At 46.9% G+C, this 21330-nt stretch overlaps 7 protein-coding genes across 7 annotated transcripts; 5 read left to right on the top strand and 2 right to left on the bottom strand.

Moving 5' to 3' along the window:
* Positions 1-1773: 1773 nt before the first annotated feature.
* On the top strand, positions 1774-5710 carry BUB1 (protein kinase; the record flags this gene model as incomplete). The annotated part of the gene is made up of 3 exons (XM_049255557.1): positions 1774-2763; positions 2873-3314; positions 3366-5710. The coding sequence occupies 3 exons, from the start codon at positions 1774-1776 to the stop codon at positions 5708-5710; spliced, it is 3777 nt and encodes a 1258-aa protein (XP_049105446.1).
* Positions 5711-6030: 320 nt separating this feature from the next.
* Positions 6031-7971, top strand: APN1 (DNA-(apurinic or apyrimidinic site) lyase; the record flags this gene model as incomplete). Its single annotated transcript, XM_049255556.1, has 5 exons — positions 6031-6490; positions 6582-6618; positions 6672-6791; positions 6838-6972; positions 7032-7971. 5 exons carry the CDS (start codon positions 6031-6033, stop codon positions 7969-7971), a joined length of 1692 nt encoding a protein of 563 aa, XP_049105445.1.
* Positions 7972-8460: 489 nt separating this feature from the next.
* LOZ57_006539 (uncharacterized protein) lies at positions 8461-10190 on the bottom strand (the record flags this gene model as incomplete). The annotated part of the gene is made up of 2 exons (XM_049255555.1): positions 8461-9601; positions 9655-10190. The coding sequence occupies 2 exons, from the start codon at positions 10188-10190 to the stop codon at positions 8461-8463; spliced, it is 1677 nt and encodes a 558-aa protein (XP_049105444.1).
* Positions 10191-12623: 2433 nt separating this feature from the next.
* LOZ57_006538 (uncharacterized protein) lies at positions 12624-13853 on the bottom strand (the record flags this gene model as incomplete). Its single annotated transcript, XM_049255554.1, has 1 exon — positions 12624-13853. The coding sequence occupies one exon, from the start codon at positions 13851-13853 to the stop codon at positions 12624-12626; it is 1230 nt and encodes a 409-aa protein (XP_049105443.1).
* Positions 13854-14904: 1051 nt separating this feature from the next.
* GND1 (phosphogluconate dehydrogenase (decarboxylating) gnd1) lies at positions 14905-16705 on the top strand (the record flags this gene model as incomplete). The annotated part of the gene is made up of 5 exons (XM_049255553.1): positions 14905-14921; positions 15028-15215; positions 15274-15725; positions 15779-16207; positions 16265-16705. 5 exons carry the CDS (start codon positions 14905-14907, stop codon positions 16703-16705), a joined length of 1527 nt encoding a protein of 508 aa, XP_049105442.1.
* Positions 16706-17565: 860 nt separating this feature from the next.
* Positions 17566-18625, top strand: LOZ57_006536 (uncharacterized protein; the record flags this gene model as incomplete). Its single annotated transcript, XM_049255552.1, has 3 exons — positions 17566-17690; positions 17803-18337; positions 18410-18625. The coding sequence occupies 3 exons, from the start codon at positions 17566-17568 to the stop codon at positions 18623-18625; spliced, it is 876 nt and encodes a 291-aa protein (XP_049105441.1).
* A 703-nt stretch (positions 18626-19328) lies between these two features.
* LOZ57_006535 (uncharacterized protein) lies at positions 19329-21010 on the top strand (the record flags this gene model as incomplete). Its single annotated transcript, XM_049255551.1, has 2 exons — positions 19329-19814; positions 19877-21010. The coding sequence occupies 2 exons, from the start codon at positions 19329-19331 to the stop codon at positions 21008-21010; spliced, it is 1620 nt and encodes a 539-aa protein (XP_049105440.1).
* Between the last annotated feature and the right edge of the window lie 320 nt (positions 21011-21330).

The raw sequence follows: 21330 nt of genomic DNA, 5'->3' as shown, positions 1-21330 counted from the left end.
TTTAATATGAGCACTAACAACGTCTTTGGTGGTATTTCGGAGATGCTCCTTTCTTGCTATCTATCGACCTTGTTTTGTGGCATATGTTCATACCTTGAACTATCTATCTATTCTTTCCTCAGTTGGCCCCGATACTTTTGTTATCTCGCTTTAGTTTGGGAGTTTTGCCATTGAACCTTTCGCTCCTTTGAATTTCACTAAACCTGTCCATTCTTTGGCAATACTCTTGCTCTTCTTTCTCGACATTCAGTTTCACCTCAGAGAACGGATCTATTCACCTTGGAGCACCTTGTTCCTTGACCGTGAAGAAATTTTCTTTCGAGTTTTATTTTTCTTATTTTTTTTTTATCTTTTTTTCTTTTCAATCTACCCCATATTATGTTCATCCTGACTGATGAGGGGGTCTTTTTTTTTCCCTTTTTGATGAATTGAATGATTGATGATGGTTTTTTACTTTTTTGTTCTCTCTTTTCACCGGCCCTTTTCTCTCCTCAGACAGACACACTCAAAAGTCATAGAAAACACCTGATTCTTTGACATTAGACACTCCCCAGCTTTTGATATCTTCGGCTTTCTTGGCAAGTTTAATTGATTTGTTTTTGTTGCCTGGTTGGATGGATGGAAGGAAGGATGGCGGTGACGACGACAATGATAATGAGCTTGTCATATGAGAAATGAATCGATACAGTACTATTTTGACCGCGGAACTTCGTACCTTGTAATACTTCGTGCACCTTGGTAATTTAAGTACGGAGTAATTGTAGGGTTTCGTGTGTAGAGCCTTGATCAAATCGATATCTCAAGGGGGCAATACTTAGGTGAACGACTCTTCTTTCCATCTATTCAGGAGTATCTATCAGTATTCCTCCCCCCAACAATTTCGATTTCCACTGCAGCCTTCTCATCCGCGCTAGCATTTGAGGAAGTCTCACGCCGGTGCCAGTCCTTTGCTACGTTTATGAATTTATAGAAAACCAATCTAGAAATCCTCCAAGAAGTTGAATGCTGATGTTTTTACAGCACACAGCTTCGCTAGTCTACCAAGTATTGAAGCAAATACGAACAAAAGGTTGGATTCTTTTTGTTGGCTGTACGGGACTTTTGATATTATTACATGTTTTGTCTTGAATATGAGTGTTGGCAATGAGTTTTTTATTTCCACTGAAAAAAAAAAAAAAAACCATGAATTTGGAGGGCATTGGTTGATGGAAAGCACGTTGATAATCAGGTCCTTAATAGCTTCCGCATTTCAAAAGGGATAAGGAGGCTGTGATCAGCTTCACCGATTTGGATTTATGAATGCTTGGTAGCTACTCCGTACTCCGTACACCGAAATGAAAAGAAATCTTAGATCGATGACATACTAAGAAGGGAGTGCATCGTTGGCGGACGCACTGCTGATGTATCTGCCAGTTTATCTGCTAGCCTAAATATACTATCTAAAGGTTAGAGAATTTGGCATATGTCAGTAAATTACTGGCTACATAGTTTGAGCGTACCTGGAGAGACGGCCCGTCGTGAAGGCTCCAGCAGAGTCGACGTTAGTTTTGGCGTTCTGGAACGGGGTGGCGAGTTCGGCGTTTCCACAGCAACGAGACGCGCGATCAACAACCCGACAAGTTTCATCACATCTTCGTTCGCTTCCATGAGCGAACATTAAGATACCCTGTTGAAGCGTTTTGAACTCCCTTTGTTAGCCTTTTCTTAATTTCATTTTCTTTTAATAATTTTCCTTCTTTTTATCGTCAGGTCTTTGAGACCCGGTCCGTAACCATGTCGGGGTCTGGAGATCTGGTCAACTTCGATTTAATCGAGACCCAGAAAGAAAACATCCAATCACTACCAAGCGGCAGATCAGCAAGGGCTTTAGTTGCAGCGTTCTCTCCTCTAAGCGATAGACATCGCTCACCATTCAGCCCTGATAGCACGAATTCCATCAACGACGCGGTCCGACACGAGTTCGAGCAGGAGCTTCAAGCGATAAACGAATCAGACGACCCTCTTGACATCTACGACAGATATGTGAAATGGAATTTAGATGCTTTTCCATCAGCCCAAGCGACACCCCAATCTGGCCTCCTCCCATTACTCGAACGAGCTACAAAAGCATTCCTCCCATCAACGCATTACAAAAATGACCCCCGATATCTACGTCTCTGGCTACATTATATCAATCTATTCTCCGATTCTCCAAGAGAAACGTTCGCATTCTTGTCACGGCATGGAATTGGCGAGGGGTTAGCTTTGTTTTATGAAGAATTTGCTGCATGGCTTGAGGGCGCTGGCCGGTATACTCAGGCTGAAGAGGTATATAAATTGGGATTACAAAAAGAAGCTCGACCCACGGAACGTTTATTGCGCAAATTTGGAGCCTTTCAAAGCCGAATGGAGCAACAGCCGAGAGATTCAAATGGACCATCCTCACCTGCACTGCCTACTGTACGACCAGCCCTTGCCGCTAAAGTCGATCCGTTTGGAACTACGGGGAGGTCAGCGTCGGACGATCCACAAGAGGGTAGTAGTACGAGGGGCGCCGGGAGCGGTGCAAAAACACGTAGCAGAAAGCCAAAGATGGCGATTTTTAATGATGGCGATGCTGAGCCGAGCTCTGTGGCGCCTGCTTCAAAAGGCTGGGACACCATCGGATCGATGCAGGAAAGGAAGAAAGAAAATACGATAGAGCCGCGACCATGGGCAGGGGAGACATTGAAAGCTGGAAAGAAGCCAAATGCAACCCAGAAGATGGCGATATTCAGGGACCCGGTAAGCTGCAAATCCTACCCCGAATCTATTTACCATCCTCATATTTACGATCACAGGACTAATTGCTGGCATAAAAACCCTGGCGTTTTTTATTTTTTGTGTATCTCAGAATCTATTATTAAATGAACCAAAAGAGCCTATTTCCATCCCAAATATTTCACATACCCAAAAAGAAAGGATCAATGCGCGAACGGGGAAAGCCGAGCGTGTTTTCGTTAACCTAGCAGCAATTTATCCAGATCCCAAGAATCCAACATATGAAATGAGTCTTGAAGAATTAAGGGCTTTAAGCAGAGGCTGGATGAATAAAGATTGGTCAAAACAAAAGAAAATTGCTTTAAAAGAAACGTCAAGCAATAAATACAAACAACCAGTGACCCGTGTAAATGGGAAAGTTCCGTCGAATAAGCTAGAACCCACGGGGGCGCCAGTGACAGAGGAATGTCAATTAGACAAGGAAAACCACAGAGCTGTGGAAATGTGCCAGGATGTGAAGGAAGAGAAGCCAAGGAAGCTGAAAGTGAGAGAAATCAAAGGAGAAACCCAGACAGGTGAACCCTGCCCAGATGCGATTCACTTTAGCTTGTACTGACAAGCTACAGTGAAAATGAAATTTGATTCCCCAACTGGCCCAAAAATCAAGCGAAGAAATACCTCTGAGCCCACTATGACCCTCCATACTCGTGCAGCAATTGATGAGATATATAGCATTTTCAACCAGCCTTTGAAAGCTGAATTAAAGGTGGGTGAGGACAGTGAATATGATAGTGATTGTGAAGAAGACGGATATGTTAGCGCCGGTGAAAGTATAGCTACTGGACGTATGTCGTCAGGAAACAGTGAGTTTGGTGACGACGAGACCAGTGCTTTTGGACAAACACAGCTTGTCAACACGGAAGCTCCATCTATTGACCCAACAAAAACTGAAATCAGTGAATGGACTGAGTTCAACCCTGCTCAACACATTCCAATACATTCCGGAAGAGAAATACAGGGTTCTGGAAATATCTCCCAACACTCTGAGAGTGATGGAAATTTTTCCAGTTCCCTTATTGAATTTATACCAGACGAGGAGCAAGAAGGTGGTGATCATTCTGCTGCTCAAGGTGATATGGATGAGAACAGGTTTGTTCCCCTTGAACCTGAGGACTATAACCCCCCAACTGGGCCTTACCGTGATCCTTACATGGCTGCCCAAAGTCGACTGCCCTTCATGACGCCAATTTTAGAGAAAACCGAGTCGTCTTTGGCCTCTACTTTGTTTCGAGAGAGAGGGGCCCTCAGCTTCAAGACGCCATGTCAGGCTGGTCGTTCATTTATTCCTTCCGCGACTCCAGCAATCCCAGAGATAGACGATTTGCTTCTGGGCAGTCCCTTTCAAGATTATACTCAAGTAAACGAGTTTGAGTATACTCAAGATATCGATTCTCCCAGCAAAATAAAATCCTCCCCTCCGAAATCATCCCCGTTCAAACGAAGCGGCCCTGTGATTATCACGGATCCCCAGTGCAATCCTATGGACAACATGGTACAGCAAAAAATTTTGCGGAGTGTGAGGCCTGCGCTACACACATACCTCGAATATCATGACCATAAGTTAGAAATGGGAAGCAACGCGGGGGAAATTAGAAAATATTTCAAGAACACAACAAGAGGGACAAAAAATAACGGAGACGAGCCGGCAGAGGTACCACCAGTTCTTTGCTTTTCAGGCGCAGCTCGAAGTTATGAGGTGAAACGGCAGTTGGGAGAGGGTGGGTTTGCCCCTGTCTACCTGGTTGAAAGCCTCGATTCACCAGACACGTTCACCGACTCTGAAGACGACAGTGAAAGCCCTGACACAAGTCCACAGACACCTTCTCCCAGGGCGAAGGGCTTGAAAGTTAAGCCCACTAGAAACATTGAGCGTGGGCTTTTTGAGGCTATCAAGGTGGAAACAGATCCTCCGTCGGCTTGGGAGTTCTATGTTTTGCGCACTGTCCATTCTCGCCTCAATGGGTCAACTGCTTATAAACGCGCAAAGGACAGCATCGTACAAGCTCATGAACTTCACCATTTCAAAGACGAAGCGATTCTAATAGAGGAATATCGAAACCAGGGGACACTTATTGACTTGGTCAACATGGGCGTCCAAAATAATGTTGGACAAGATCCAGGGCTGAGTGAAATTGTCGTAATGTTTTTTGCTATTGAGCTATTCCGCACTGTCGAGGCGTTGCATGCAAGTGGGGTGATTCACGGAGACCTCAAGGCAGACAATTGTCTGGTTCGACTTGAGGAAGTTTCAAATATCCCATTTACAAATGCTAATCCAGATGGCCTTGATTACTGTCCATCAGGGACATATGGTTGGGAAAAGAAGGGTCTTATGCTAATCGACTTTGGCCGCGCAATCGACATGCACGTGTTCAATCCCAGCGTCCAGTTTATTGCTGACTGGAAGATCGCAGAGCACGAGTGCTCCGAAATGAGGGAATGCAGACCCTGGACATATCAAGTCGATCTCTATGGCCTTGCAGGGGTGATCTATGTGATGCTATTTGGAAAATACATGGAAGTTGTATCCAATGCCGACAACGCAAAAAGCTGCCGCCCTGGTATTGCATCGGGCCGCAACTATCGAATTAAGGAGTCCCTTAAGAGGTACTGGGAAAGGGAAATATGGTCTGACGTGTTTGACCTCTGTCTTAATCCTGCTAGCGAGAAATGGACGAATGTTGAACAGCAATGCTCAATGTCCAAGGAAAACGTCAATCTGGATTCTAATTTGGCGCTTAGTAGCAGCAGCCTTGCGGGACCACTTATCCATTCAATGCAGCTTGTTCGCCAGCGGATGGAGGCTTGGCTTATGGCTAATGCTGGTCGGAAAGGGCTCCAAGGCCAGCTACACAAGCTTGAGGTTTTGGTCGCTAGACGACGGGCTAGATTAGGATTAGAGAAAGATTAGCGGCATTTTTCTAACTTTTCATTGCAAGCGATGGAAGGAGGAGGTGCTTGAGGTAGGATGACTTACGTTGACATGATGGATGACTCTCTTCTTTTGATATCTTGTTCAGAAGGCTGTACCCTGTATCTTAGCAATATTAACATTTAATGCAAACAATGCAAATATATGCTTATTAAGCCATGGACTCCCGTGATCACGCGTCTAATTCAACACGTTTTGGACGGACCTCAGGCATAATTTCTACATAGCTTCCTCTATAGATTTGCTAGGAACCAACCTGCCACCAGACTGTGTGAATATCTCAATACGCTTTTAATGCAATGGCCCCTCGGACCACACGCGCAATTTCAAGACGATCCGACGAGACCAATGGCACAACGGGGAAACGAGACTGCGCAGCCATTAACCCATCGTCTGCGCCCAATCTTAAAAGACCAAGAAAGTCCCTAGCTGAGGCAGAAGATCCCACCAAAGGGAATTTTACGGATTCTTTGGACGCTACCGAAACTACCAACTTGAAGAAGGGTAGTTCCCAAACGACTCGCTCAAGCAGCCCTACACAAAAGCGAAGCCGTTGGCCCAATAATTCTGAGGCAGAATACGAAGACAAACAGCAAATTAACAAAGCTATAAATGAGGAGGAGACAGGAGCTACATCAAAAAGAACAAGCTTAAAGAAAGGGACAAAAATAGGAGCTCAATTGGAAGAGATGAAACCTCTTGCTCCTCGATCACATGGGCTCCGTATGTTTGTTGGAGCCCATGTTAGTGCCTCTAAAGGTGTGTGGGTTTACAGTTATGTTACGTCAGTGATGTTACTTTTTGTACTTGTGTTTTATATGGGTATAGGAGGGCTAAAACATACACATAGGTGTACAAAACGCAGTTACAAACAGTATGCATATTGGGTAAGGGCAGGTAATTTCACTAATATTATAATGAAATGCTAAGCTTTCTATAGGGGAAATGCATTTGCTTTGTTTTTGAAATCCCAGCGGAAGTGGAATAACCCTCCATTGCAAGATGAGCATAGGGATCAATTTCGAGCTTTGTGTTCCGAACACAAATATAATGCCTCGAAGTAAGTTGTGTCGCCTTTCTGAAACAATGTTGTTAACATTTATTAGATACGTCCTTCCTCATGGCTCTTATCTTGTGAACCTAGCCCAAGAAGATCCCGATAAGGCCAAACAAGCTTACAGTTCCTTCTTAGACGATTTGAAGCGCTGTGAAGCACTTGGAATAAAACTATATAACTTCCAGTCAGTGTTTCCGGTTCTAGTTCTTTATCACAGCCTAAATTCTAATACTTCTCACCCAGTCCCGGAGCAACAGTCAAATCTACTCTAGATTCCTCGATATCTCGCCTTGCTAAAGCCCTAATTGCAGCTCTTGACGAAACGACAACAGTAATACCTGTTTTGGAAACAACCTGTGGGCATGGAACGACCATCGGTGGGTCTCTTGAGCACTTTCGATCACTGATTGAGCTCATACCTGAATCATACCACTCACGGTTGGGGATCTGTTTGGATACCTGCCACACATTTGCAGCTGGATATGATCTTCGCACGCCCGACACCTGGAACGCGTTTATGAAAGAATTTGACGAGGTTGTTGGACTCAAATTTTTGAAAGCCTTGCATATTAATGACTCTAAAACGCCATTCGGAAGCAAACGAGACTTACACGCGAATATTGGCACTGGATTCTTGGGGTTAAGAGCATTTCACAATGTAATGAATGATAAAAGATTGGAAGGGCTGCCCATGATACTGGAAACACCTATCGATAGGCCTGCAGATGCAGTCAAGTCAAAACAACAAGGACGTTCTATCGTATCTGATTGCGAACATGATGACTCAAATGCATCGGAAACAGATGCTCCATCTATAAAAAAGCGCACGAAGAAATCTGTAGCTTCCAAGACCACACCTACCACGAAAGCAAAATCGAAGACAAGGCCTGTGATGGTTGAAGATAAATCTGTTTGGGTTCGGGAAATCAAACTCCTCGAGAGCTTGATTGGGATGGATGCGGAGAGTGAAGAGTTTGTGTCGCTAGAAAAAGAGCTATCAGAGGAAGGAAGAGAGGAACGGCAAAAACAACAAGAGCTTTTCAATAAGAAACAGAGTAAAGAAACCTCCAAGAAACAAAAGAATATTCGAGCTATGTTTAGCCCAAAGGGAAAGACAACTGGCAAAGCCAAGGCTGTTGGCAGGAAAAGGAAAGGTATAGAAGACGAAGATACGGAAGGATGATGATACATGTGTGGTTACTACCATCTGCGGGAGGTTGAGCCTAATCATCTGTTTTATGCACTATGGACTGAATGCTCTATAATCAGCAATTAAAACGCTGGTATTAGCTATTCTCTCGAAATACTCGAATGCATGATGCATGGATTTCGAGTTTCGCCTGCGCGTTGTTTTTCAGTTATCTGTAGGCCCCATTTTAAAATGTACATGGAAGACGGTCGAAGCTAACGTGGTCTTTCAGAATAACATATAGCCGCATATCAGGTTCAATCACCAATCACTAAAAGGCTATATTGATAGTAGACATCCAGTCGATTGAGCATAACTCCATACAATGCTGCGCCGGCAATGGTCTAAGGTGAAGAGAGAAAGAGCATGCGATGGTCAAAATCAGGCGACAATTTCCCATAACGTCTATAAGTTCATAATTCTATCTTTGCGCCAACCGAGCCCAAACCATGGCTGAAATATGCTCCAAGGGACTTCAACTGCTCATTTTTGGGATACCATTCCAGCCAGCACTCCAGCGCCAATTATCGAGCCATCGCTAGCCTCTCTGAGCAATACGCTCTTCCCTTCCTCCTGCGGGCCTGCTTTCATAATCAACCGATCAATATATACCTGACACATCTCTTTGAAATTCGGGTAATGCTGGATGATACCACCTGTATATGCAATAACAAGTTCTTCCGGCCCGCTATGCCAACCAGACGTCGGGCATAGGGCATCTTGCTGTTGCAAATTTTCTATAAACAGTTGACTTGACTGACATGACACTGCGGGGTCAGAAAGTTTGACTTCATGGTTACAGGCCAAAAGTCCCACAGAAGCAGCAGCAATTAGGGCGGCAGAACGCGTCTGGACCGTAGATGCGGTGATACGAACCACATTGGCAAATTCGGGTGTCCAAACCCAAGTACTAGACTCAGGAGGAGAAAGGTGGGCTTTCAAACTTGAGGCCAAAGCGGTGTCTGAGCGTGATGTGGCGATGACGTCGGAGACAAATGCTGTGGTGAGTGCATACGGAGTAATCAGCGATTCTGGGAGGCTATCATGGGATGTGCCAATGATATTGACGAAGTAATCGACAACGATAAGACGAACGAGCTCACCGATATAGCGAGCTCCTGTCAAATATTCAAACGGCTGAAAACCGGGGCGATGGGTCTTGGAATCAAGTTCGATATCCCACTTTGTAAACACGTCCAACTCCTTGAATGGGGACTCAGTGCCTTGCAGCGTCCATTCTGTATTGATTACAGCCTCTGTTGCACTTGCGTTATAAGAGCGTATTTGATGAGCCTTCGAGTCATGGAGATCTTCAAGTTTCATCAGGACCGTAGCATTGCACCCTGCTCCCACGACAATGCCCATGGCTACCCGCGTGTTTGGCAACGACTTAACTGAATATGCCAGGGATACCAGCGTTGATACCGTGTCATTGGCAATGGCTACAATGTTCAGTTTTGGGAGTCTATGGGTTTGCTGGTCGCTTATAGCCGCTTCTGCTGGGACAATCCATTTTGTGTGTCGCTCGTAGCCAGCCAACAACGCCTGACGCAGGTCAAGATCTTCGCTGATATAAAATGCCTTGCCCACTGGCATCAGGGTGGCTTCCCCAAGTGATTCCTGTCTAGAAATATTATGAGCACAGGGCAATACGAGGGAGCGGTAAGGGAAAGCTACCTTATGGGTAGACTGAATGATAGACCTGTCGTCAACTCCACCGGGAACTCTGAGTGACCCGAGTTGAGCTCGTCGGTCACGACATCCGCAATACAGCTCCCAATCCATGAAAACAGTTTGTCCGTTGGATCCTCTTTCAAATGCTCTTCAATCCTCCATGCTTTCTCTAACGTTCTTCTAACCCGTCTCTGCCATACTTTGGGAATGGCATTATTAACGATATAAGACTCAGCCGTCGACGTGCCGTCGCGTGTGCCTTCCAAAGTATCTCCTAACAATTCAATGAAAGCAACACGAAGATTCGTTATACCCACGTCGATGGCAAGAAAAAATCCTGTCTCCTTGCCAGTAGGCAAATAAGTAACGGGTGTCGGGAAAAAGTGACCCTCTCCTGTCCGTGCTAAATCCTGGTACACCTTGGATAAACGGTACGATATTTCGTATATGTTTGCATCGTCCAAGGCCAGCGGAGCCAGAAAGGACTTTATGGACGGCGTGCCGTTTCCGCTCTGCCCTTCTGAACTGGTGCCTAGCATAGCGCACAGAAAATATAGGATCCCTACAGAGGAATAAGAAGGCCCAGCATAGGAGTAGCTCCCAAGACGGTCAACAGGGTTGAAGCTCTCGGCAGATTTTCAAGCTTTGATTTAAGAGACAGCTTCAACAAGTGTCACAATGCGAATACTGGACATCCCAGAAAAGTGTATTTGGGGGCATCGCTCTGACTGGATAATAATATTCCGAAGAGGCCAAGCATCAGCTAACTAACTAAAGCGGAGGAGGCTGCCGTTGTGGGATGGAATAATTATTATCGCAACTCCTGACGAACCGCTTGACTGTCATGGCCCTCGCTTCCGAAGCTAACAGCGAGAACAGCCTCGATCCTACTGTTACAACTGGCCATCGCACAGGAGCCTAGCTTGTCACGGTTAGCCGCCGCTAGGATAACTCTACTGCGGACCAGACATGAACGAAAGTAACATCAACGCGAGAATAAGAATACGGTTGATGTTGGGCTACAGAGTGCTGCCGCCACAGGGTGTCTCAAATAAGACGGCATATGTTGTCCGTTCATAATTTCAAAGCACCCTTCAATGGCTGACTGACTATAACTACCAGCGGTGCGAAGTTTAAGGTTATGGAATTTTTTGGAACACTTAAATGGGTTCCAGACAATGCACGGCAAGACTACGCAGCCCCGGTTCAACAAATGTTCGAGGTTCCGGGCTGTTGGATGTGAAAAGACTACCAGATAACGAGCCAGACCTTGTGGCCTGGTGAGCAATCTCAGAATTAAGTGTCTAGCCCGCTTTGTCCTACCGGAAACTCCTCCTCATCTGGGAAGATGTCCGTGTACTGAGCTTCTGAAAGAGGCTTAATTCTCTGGATTCGCGACATAGCCCGGTAGTTTGACTTTCGGTGAAGGATCAGTTAGCTTCAACATACGACACAGTGCAGTCTACAAAACGTGACGTACTAGTGGCACTTTGGATATGTTGCCCCATGGTAAGGATAGTGGGGTTAATGAGATGCACTCTGACGGATACGAGCATTTGTTCCAGCAATCTCTTTTTCTAATACCTAGCTTCTTTTCTCGAACAGCTTGCTGCCATCGACGCACCATTCTCCAGCCTTTGAAGTCAAAATAGGAGACACATCGATGTGCGGCTTTACCTCGTTTCTGTGCCGTTTTCCGCAAACCGGGGCAGAAATAATGTCCGTCTATGAGACACCTATTGGTGACTCCCAATGCATATTCATTCCAGCACCAATGGCACTGCCATGTGAATTCCATGGGAGTAGGCGGTGGGCATTCTGAGTCTTCATAGATGATAGTGGATGACAACGAATTCGCAGTTGAATCGGTTAAACTCCCTGGAGTATCTATGGTCCCCTCTGAGTCTGAGTCATCGGGGCCCGTTTCGTCTTCGACTCTGTATATCATTCTTGTTCACCAAGAGACGACTCAACAAACGTGTCGGTCAGGATAATAAAAGGCGACCTGGTATCAGGATAGAGTATCGAAATCCTTTGCACCTAAAGACTGCCTCCTGGTCAGCTATGACTTATTACTTGATACTACAATAGGAAAATCTTACAAACAGTACAGATAGTATATTACAACATAGCCTAGAACTTCCCAATACTAAAATACATAAAAACGAATGACCAGCAGTGGTGGCTAGGGGTTAGTAGGGAAATGATTGGTAAAGAGAACCTCGAGCAACCCAGAGTGAGGCTCTTCACGTCCATTGGAAGGCAAGTAGTACTTGATACTCCCACCTCTGAAGACAGTGAAATTCACACTTGCCGTAGTTATGAATTTTGGACTGTCGCTGCTTCTTTTATAATGAGTCTTCTCTAATAATTCAATGGTATGGAGTAAGTAGCAAACAAGTTGGAACCAATTAGTGATGTGGAGCTAAACTAAACAGTGATTTTTTTTTGTATTGATTTTACGCTTTGAAGTTTTCCTCCTGTCGCCAAACAGTATGAGAAAAGAGATGTTGCAGGAGGGAGTATATTTGAATGTTATCTATGCATGATATTACAGAGCAGCTTGCTAATCATTTATAATAATAGCTTTGTGAAAGTTGCATATTTCAAGTCGAGATGTTGTATTGGGTAAAGATATGTTGGTAGGAAGTTATTAGATATCACAAAATTAGTTGAATGATAACAAAAAGTATAATCCCCAAATGATATATGTATAAAACTTTGACATAAGCTTAAGACAGCTTTCAGACAATCATTTGTATTTCATGTAGAGGCACTGCACATAGACACGTACTATGGTATCTTGTTAAACGCTAAGCTGTAGGCAATAGGTTAAGGTTATGGGACGTTCCCCAAATCTATGGCATCAGACAGGTAAGATGAGCCATGCCTGGTCTCAAATATACAGTGCTGGGATCAACAGTTTGTCCGCGTAGGGGGAAAAAGTATGTCAACTGCACATGGCCAGCGTTTCACCCAAGTACTCGTAGGCCACCCTTTGTTTTGGACTGCTTTTTTTGGACGCCATCAGAGCCTTTACCGCCCCCCTTTGAATCTTTACCGCCAGCCCCACTACCATGGACATTTCTGCCCTTTTTCTGATTCTTCGCACCGCCTTTACCGCTGGCGACGGGCCTGATTTCAGTCATTGCTCGTCTTAGAAGCACGGGATGAGAGCCTATATATTTGCCTTGCATCTCTCGCGCTGCTTTAAAATAATCTTCACCGTCACTAAAGCTCACAAACCCGTATCCCTTGCTCTTCTCCGTTCGTTTATCCCGAATAACGCGGGCCTTCTGAACAGATGGGTATTTCGAAAATGCTTTGAGAAGAGAATCGTCTGTGACTTCACCAGCTAGATTGCCGCAGAACAGTCGAAAATGCGCAGGATCCCATTCAAGGAGGGTTGAGTCTGTCCAGGTCTGGCCGCCTCCAGAACGCATGACGGTCTTCTGGGGGCCTATCTGGCCGGGAGCGGGGGTTGCTGTAGAGGTTTGAGTGGTACTGGGTGGGGTGGAGGTAGCAGAACTGTCATGAAAACGCTGAGAGTTTCCAAGGGGACCTGTATTGGCACCTGTAGCTGATGAAGCGTCATCTCTCCGTCCCGCCGCGCCTCTATTATTGCTTCCAGCAGACTGATTATTTTCATCCTTGCTCATATAAGCGCTCTGCCACTGAGCAATCTGAGCTTCAGTTTCAGCGTCCACAGAAGACTCGCCCTGGTGCCCAAATCCACGGTTATTGGAGCCATAGCCGTATGTACTTTGATCCTGTGCTGCAGAATAAGGCGCCCTCTGGGAAGTTGCAGACTGGGCATGATTGCTGTTTCCATACTGCTGTTGTGAATAATAGGTGCTTGATTGAGGTGGGTAAAGCTGAGGTGGTTGTTGGTACTGTGGCTGAGACTGATAATTGGAGCTATATGATGCAGTCGGTGTTGAATAGCTAGCACCAGAACTGTAGGTTGTAGGGCTAGCTGGCGTGGTACGTGAGCGATATGTCTGGTTAGCCGCTACGGAGCGTGGCTGGAATCCGCCGAAACCATTATAACCGGTGGAGTTCGAACCATTGCTTTGTTTATGGGGAGCCGAGCTAGCAAGGGAGGTGGAAGGAGGTCGCGGAGGAAGGGAGGCGTGGGGCTGCTGTTGAGTGGAGGAAGGGCGAGGCGGTTGCTGGAAACCTGGAGGTGGTGGAAACGACATGATGAACGAAATGCTCGCCGACAAGACCAGATGGATTTCGTTGCAAGCGTGCAACAGTAGCAAACACACGTACCTTGGCCACAGCCACGTCTCAGATTTCAGAATACCCAACGGCGTTCCTGGAAGGTATTGATAGAGCCGATGTCGGTGTTCTATCGCTGTGCTTAGTGTATTTTCAGGATCCGTGCATGTGCTGGGTAAACGCGGGCAGTGGAAAGGCGATATGGAGTACTGTGTCGGAGTATGGCTGATCAAGATCTGAGCGGGTTGGGATCCAAAGTGATTAAACTACTCCGTCGCGGGTAGTATAAAACTCACGGAAGATCCAAAGCACGTGATACAAGGCTTTAGCTAGTTACATAAGGTTGTTAATTAACATTAGCTCCGGAGTTCCCGTTTAGTCGTGCTGACTAACTCCTGATCGGGCCGGCGTGGGATTCAGGTGGGCCGCCAGAGCATGCGGGATGGAGGGGCTGCTTCATGGCGGCGGATGGACGCGCTGAGATCAGTCTTCGCCAGGCCGGGGGTCGCCAGCCGCAATCCCGATCCTGCTCTGCGATTCGAAGCTTGACGGGCGCTGGAGCGGAAGAGGTTTGTAAAGGACCTGATTGCTTGCGAACTCCCGGCAAACCTGTAACCACCGCCCTGCCCCTCATTAGTTACTTAAGACCCAAAACCGCCATGCCCCGCCCAGCTGTGTATGAGCGCCAGAATGTCTTGATGACACGCATGATGTCGTGCTAGGACGCCTGTTGTAGAGCATAGAAGTACTTAAAAGGCCCGTTCGCCGGGTTCCAGGAGGGAGAACCCTCCCGCCGCACATTCCGCCTTCGTATGCGATCGTATTAGTAAGTTCGGAGATGTCATGCTTGATGGGCGAACTTGGTTGAAGCATCCCACTAATAACCTCCGTTACCTAGACCTTCTCCGCCCTGCGTTGCACAACAGCTCCCACTCCTCTCCTCTCTCTGGCATTCAGTCTTTTAGATACCTAGGCCCACCGCCGCCATTACAATCGCACAAAAGCTTTCCCTACAAAGCCCTGTCAACCATGGCTGATCAAGCAGTGTAAGTTGTGCCAACCCTCCGCCGTTCGATTCTCTCCGCTCGCATTCTGCTATGATCTCTACAACTTCGCCCCATTGTGATGTTACAAACTGAGAGCTGACTTCAGAGCGCGCTTGGCCGGCATCAATGTCGGTGCCTCTGCGCATCACACGCCCAGTGGTAATTTCGGCCTCATCGGTTTGGCTGTGATGGGCCAAAACCTCATCCTGAATGCTGCAGACCATGGCTTCACCGTTGTAGCTTTCAATAGAACAGTTTCAAAAGTTGATCGATTCTTAGAAAATGAAGCTAAAGGTGGGCTTTATATGCTGAATGGCGCACGCTCACCTGCAATACCCTAACTCGCCTCTAGGAAAAACTATCATCGGAGCACATTCTATCCAGGAATTCTGTGCCAAACTCAGGAAGCCTCGTCGAATTATGCTGCTAGTCATGGCTGGTAAGCCTGTTGATGACTTCATCGAATCCATTCTACCCTTCGTTGAACCTGGCGATATCATCATCGACGGTGGCAACTCCCACTTTCCAGATAGCAATCGTCGTTGCAAATACCTCAGTGAGCGCGGAATCCGCTTTGTTGGAACCGGTGTATCTGGTGGTGAGGAAGGTGCTCGCTATGGACCTAGCTTAATGCCGGGAGGAAACGAGGAGGCCTGGCCTTATATCAAAGATATTTTCCAAAGCATTGCCGCCAAGACCGATGCCGAGCCCTGCTGTGACTGGGTTGGAGATGAGGGTGCAGGTCACTATGTCAAGATGGTTCATAACGGCATTGAGTATGGGGATATGCAGCTCATCTGTGAGGTAAGCATCATTGAGCTAGCAAGAGGGTTATTGAAGCTAACTAAGAAATCTAGGCGTATGATATCATGAAGCGTGGCCTTGGAATGTCTGCAAAGGAGATGGGTGATATTTTCGAGAAGTGGAACAAGGGAGTTTTGAACTCCTTCCTGATTGAAATAACTCGGGACGTTCTGCGTTATGACGACGAAGACGGAAAGCCACTGATCGAAAAAATCCTGGACACAGCTGGTCAGAAGGGTACTGGCAAATGGACAGCCATCAATGCTCTTGATCTCGGAATGCCCGTCACTCTGATAGGAGAAGCTGTCTTCGCACGTTGCTTGAGTGCTTTGAAACCTGAGCGTGTTCGCGCTAGCAAGATCCTTGGAGGGCCTAAGCCCGAATTCTCTGGCAACCGTGAGGAGTTTATAGATAACTTGGAGCAAGCTCTTTATGCGTCGAAGATTATTTCTTATGCTCAGGGCTTCATGCTGATGCAGAATGTGAGTTGCCCTGGATTGGAAGAGGTACTCGAGGCAAACACTAACCAAAATTGACAGGCTGCCAAAGAATACAACTGGAAACTCAATAAGCCATCGATTGCATTGATGTGGCGTGGTGGCTGTATTATCCGTTCTGTATTCTTAAAGGATATCACCAAGGCGTATCGCAACAACCCAGACCTCGAGAATCTCCTCTTTGACGACTTTTTTAACAAGGCAATCCACAAGGCTCAGCCAGGATGGCGTGATGTGGTTAGCAAGGCAACTCTATGGGGTATTCCTGCTCCTGCTTTCTCGACTGCACTTAGCTTCTACGATGGCTACCGCTCGCACGACCTACCAGCAAACCTTCTCCAGGCTCAGCGTGACTACTTTGGTGCCCATACTTTCTTGGTCAAACCAGAATGCGCCAACGAGAGGTACCCGGAGGGTACGAATGTCCATGTCAACTGGACTGGCCGTGGCGGCAACGTTTCAGCTTCAACCTATCAAGTCTAAGCACAACGGTTGGCCTCCAGCAAGGGGAAGCCCCCAGTCTTTCGCTCCCGTTTATTGCGACAAAAAAATTACTGAAACCCACAATATCACTGCATCACATTCCTATCGACTTCGCTGGGCAATAGGATTTCCGATGTTTTTCCATCCGAATTACAAAGTGCAATACTGGCAGTTCTGCTGTACTTTAAGTCATATTTTTCATCCTCAACATCCATAAGCAAGTAGTGTAACACAATTCTGACGGCTAAGATGCCAGATAAATTCAACATAGAGCCTCCAGATGAGGCATTCTTTTGTCCATTGCATGTTAATTTACATGAAGTAAGGGTTCCAAGCAATGCCGGTGGGCAGTGGCGCTAAACCTAATTTGTTTGCCGCGCGCCAGTCACAAAGCAGGCACAACTGGCTTGGCCTGTCTGCAGTTCACCCGCTGCACCAGAAACACATCTCACCAACTCATTCACCAGCCCTGCCTGCAAGTGGGGTCTCCTTTGGCGGAGGCATTAAATATCCCTCTACTGCTATTTATCCTGTAACGCTTTTAATTCTCCGTCCTGGTTTTTTGTTCTCTTCATGTCATTCCTTTCCTGCCTCTGAGAGCTTTAGCCACCCAAACACTTGCTTTCCACCACTGCACTGTCTGTCCCATCTAGCCTGCTGATAAGTGTGATTCCTTTGAACTGCCAATCTATATGCTCTCTGGACCTTCTTAAGCGCCTGGAGCTGTCACATCTATGGTGGCAGGCAAGCAAAGTGCTTGCATTCTCAACGCGTGAACTTAGACCCTTGTGGGCTGTTTCTTTTTTAAAACCTTCAAAGTGACGCTACGAAAGGGGGTGATGTCCTCTGGACATCCCAACATGGCTGCAGAGAATAAGCGCCATGCTAGCAGTGGGAAAGGCCCAAGTGGCACTGTGGCACCCAATCCGGGGCCCTCCGGAACTGTGAGTCTGGAGGTGGCACTAAGTGGAGCAATTGGTGCACGGTAAGTCATATTTTTCTTTTCATACATAAGAGAAGAGAGACAGTATTACATGGTAATGGTGGCACTGTGGTTCTTGGTGATGAATGTTGCTGATAGCAGATCTGTTGAATAGTATTCGTGTGACCACTGCACCTCCGACTGCAACTACACTGGAAGGGAGCTTGTTTACTGCCTGTCCTATTACCAACTTGATTGCAATCAACACATCACCGCCCACTGCACTTTCTGCAGAAGCACCTGCACTGGCTCAGCCCAGTGATTTTCATGTCATCCCGATCAGCCGTATCCAAAGTTTCCAACTCTTATCCCTTTCCCAACAGCACCCGAACCTGAACTCAGAAAACCCAGGGCCTTTCACCGATGCAGTCCCGGCGATTTATCCGCTTGATATTAAAGCCCTGCGCGCCCGGGAAGCGGCTGCCGTCGCACAGCTGCAAGAGCGTGAGGAACGTAGAGGGAAAGGTGTGACTAAGGAGGCGCAGGATTTGTTTGACGCTTTTAGCCGGACCATGCCGGCAAGGTGGGATGGGACAAGTATTGTGGTGGCGGATACCGTCATCATATCTAAGCCGTATCGTGTCGAAGATTGCCGTTCCTTAATGACAGAGAATGGCGTGAGTGCAGCTCTGATCAGGGTGCGGAAGGTGGTATGTATACAATTCTCCAACTTTTTCCAATGCATGGAGTGAATTGCTAATGAAAGTAATATTTCTGTGCAGCTTGAAATGGAAAGGAAGAAAATCGAATTGCGTAGCGCTTTTCCCGATACTCCCCAGACGGACTCTATTGCGAATGCGAATCCATCCACTGGCGCATCTGCCTCGATGTCGAGAGACCGTGGTCGCGAATTACGAGCTGCTGCCGTTGCAGTCCCAAGAAGTAATGTTCGGTCTTCTCCTAACACTTCGAATGGAGGGCAGAGAAAGGGCGGTTAATATATTCAAGAGAATATAAAAGAGTGGTTAATAATAAGCTTTGCATGATGTGCACTCGCCCAATTGAGCATTATACAGCATTCCCATTCTTTTATCGGTGATGTGAGGTTTAAGAAACATTACAAAGTACCGAAGACTAATGATGGAAGATCTATATCAGGCTGTGCAGGGATGATATGTAGTATCTGATTAGTTTTTACAACCATCGACTGCAATGCTAACTCACTAAATAAAGTACGCTGCTATGACTGCTTACTTATGTGGCACTACGTCATTCATGCAGTATTTAATCCCAAGAATCCCCCTTAGCTAGTTCTGCCATGTAAAAACGTGACAGAGAGCCTTGAACATCCAAAAGTAATATCAAGAAAAAGGCTAGGCTATATCCCTGGCTTTAATTCTCCGTAGGGAATACCTTTAGCCGTGGACACAGTAACCGGTAGCTAGTGGCTGGTCAGGAATCAGAATTTGAATTCAGTGGTAGGTTGAGTTTGAGGTGGAACAACTGGAGTCCAGGCTGAACCCGGTCTCCATCCAACTACCAACCACCACAACAGAGCCGTGCCCACTACCAACGCTCGTGGATCCTCTCTGGCATTTTCTTCCAGCCTCCCATTCTTTACAGACTTACCCTATGGCTTGAGAATATGACGCCAAGCCTGTTTTGACCACAGTACCCCGAACTAGGCCGGGAGCACCAGTGATGGGCATTGATTCACCGACCACTCATGCTGCGAGCCCGAAGGAGGAGATAGGAGCCTCCCGCAGATTCTCAACGCTACAAAGCAGCCGTTCAACCTCCGATCCACAAGCACCTGCGCTGTTGGCCGCAGCAACGAGCGCAAACGAGCGGGAAGAAGGCGGATCAATCACGGGGCAAGACCAAGACGACTGCAATTCGGATAGGGTGTCGCTGCTGGCTAAGCACAGCGACGACGGCAGCTTTTCAGAAATGGAATACACTGCGTCGGAGGACAATTTTGATGATGACGAGGAGGCGGGCCTGACGACGCAGCAGAGGAAGAAGAGAGGCTTGCTGCGGCGAAAGCGGCGGGACGAGGCCGACGCGAAAGACATTTCTCTTTCGCTGGCGCAGAAACACCTGGCGGATAAGAATGTGGTTAGAAAGCTGGCGGTAAATGTTGTTTTCATTCTGCTTTGGTATTTTTTCTCCGTGTCGATATCACTGGTAAGACACCCATCCATCAGGATTCTTCACAGTTCTTCGCTAACTCCAGCTCCCGACTGTAGTATAACAATTGGATGTTTGATCCCAGTCACCTTAATTTTTCCTACCCTCTATTCACGACGAGCGTACACATGATTGTCCAGTTTACCCTGGCCTCGACGTTACTTTATTCGTTCCCCCAACTTCGACCTCGAAACCCAGCCGCTCCGCAAGCCGTTCCCTCAATGGCCGGAGGAGTTGCAAATGCAAGCCCCATCTTGACCAAGGCATTCTATTTCACTCGGCTAGTCCCATGTGGAACCGCAACGTCATTAGACATCGGCCTAGGAAACATGTCGCTGAAATTCATTTCGCTTACATTTCTCACCATGTGCAAGTCCTCTACGTTAGGATTCGTTCTCCTTTTCGCTCTTATCCTTGGCCTCGAAACCGCGTCTATAAGGTTAATTATGATCATCTGCGCTATGACCATTGGAGTTGTGATGATGGTTGCCGACGAAGCTACCTTTAACGCCATTGGATTCTCCCTTATCATTGCTTCCTCATTTTTCTCCGGGTTTAGATGGGCGCTCACCCAGCTCATGCTTCTTCGTCATCCTGCTACGTCAAATCCATTCTCTACCCTGTTTTTCCTTACCCCAATCATGTTTGTCTCCTTAATTACCCTTGCATTTTTGATCGAGGGGCCGTTCCACATCTGGAATGGCTTAGGAGCCCTCGTCGAACACTTTGGCCTTCTCCCCGCACTCGGAGTTCTTCTGTTTCCCGGCACTCTCGCGTTTTGCATGATTGCATCTGAATTCGCTCTCCTGCGGCGGTCGTCGGTCGTGACGCTGAGTATCTGCGGTATCTTCAAGGAGGTCATCACCATTGCCGCTGCCGGGATTCTGTACGACGACCGACTCACGCTGATCAACGTCGCCGGCCTGGTCGTCACGACATGCTGCATTGGGACGTATAATTATATGAAGATCACGTCGATGCGAAAAGAGGCCCAGAAGGATGTTGTTGAACATCCAAATGAAGCGGAGGCCGACTCGGAGGATGATGACGAAACCAGTCGTCAGGCTGTTGGTGATCTTCACAACTCTGTCAGGATGGCATCTGGCACTCGAGACCATAGCCCATATGGCTCCCACCACCCTGGGGCTGAGTCGAACTATCCTGGCTCGTCGTCAGGAATCCAACGTGGATGATTTCTTATTCATTGCTTTTCGTACGATTCGTTTAGAGCCGACTTTTTTCTTTTTCTTTTTCTTTTACTTAGTGCAGGAAACATGGTATATGAATCTATTTTGGGGGATTCTGGGGCATACGAATCCACAGCGCGTTTTGAGTTTGCCATTTTCATCTACATACCGCCCTGACTCATTACACAGCGTTATCCATTTACTTGTGTGGCACTGGAGGTCATTGTTTGACTGCATGAACAAGTCATATGTTGGCAGCTTGGAAAGAACTTTGATTTTGAAGCTTAATAGATCTACCGCTGGCAAGCTCGAACTTCTTCTGGTTT

This window comes from Ophidiomyces ophidiicola (assembly GCF_022830035.1).
Source record: "Ophidiomyces ophidiicola strain CBS 122913 chromosome Unknown scaffold_46, whole genome shotgun sequence".
Lineage (NCBI taxonomy): Eukaryota > Fungi > Ascomycota > Eurotiomycetes > Onygenales > Onygenaceae > Ophidiomyces > Ophidiomyces ophidiicola.
This window is presented reverse-complemented; position numbering and strand designations above follow the sequence as displayed.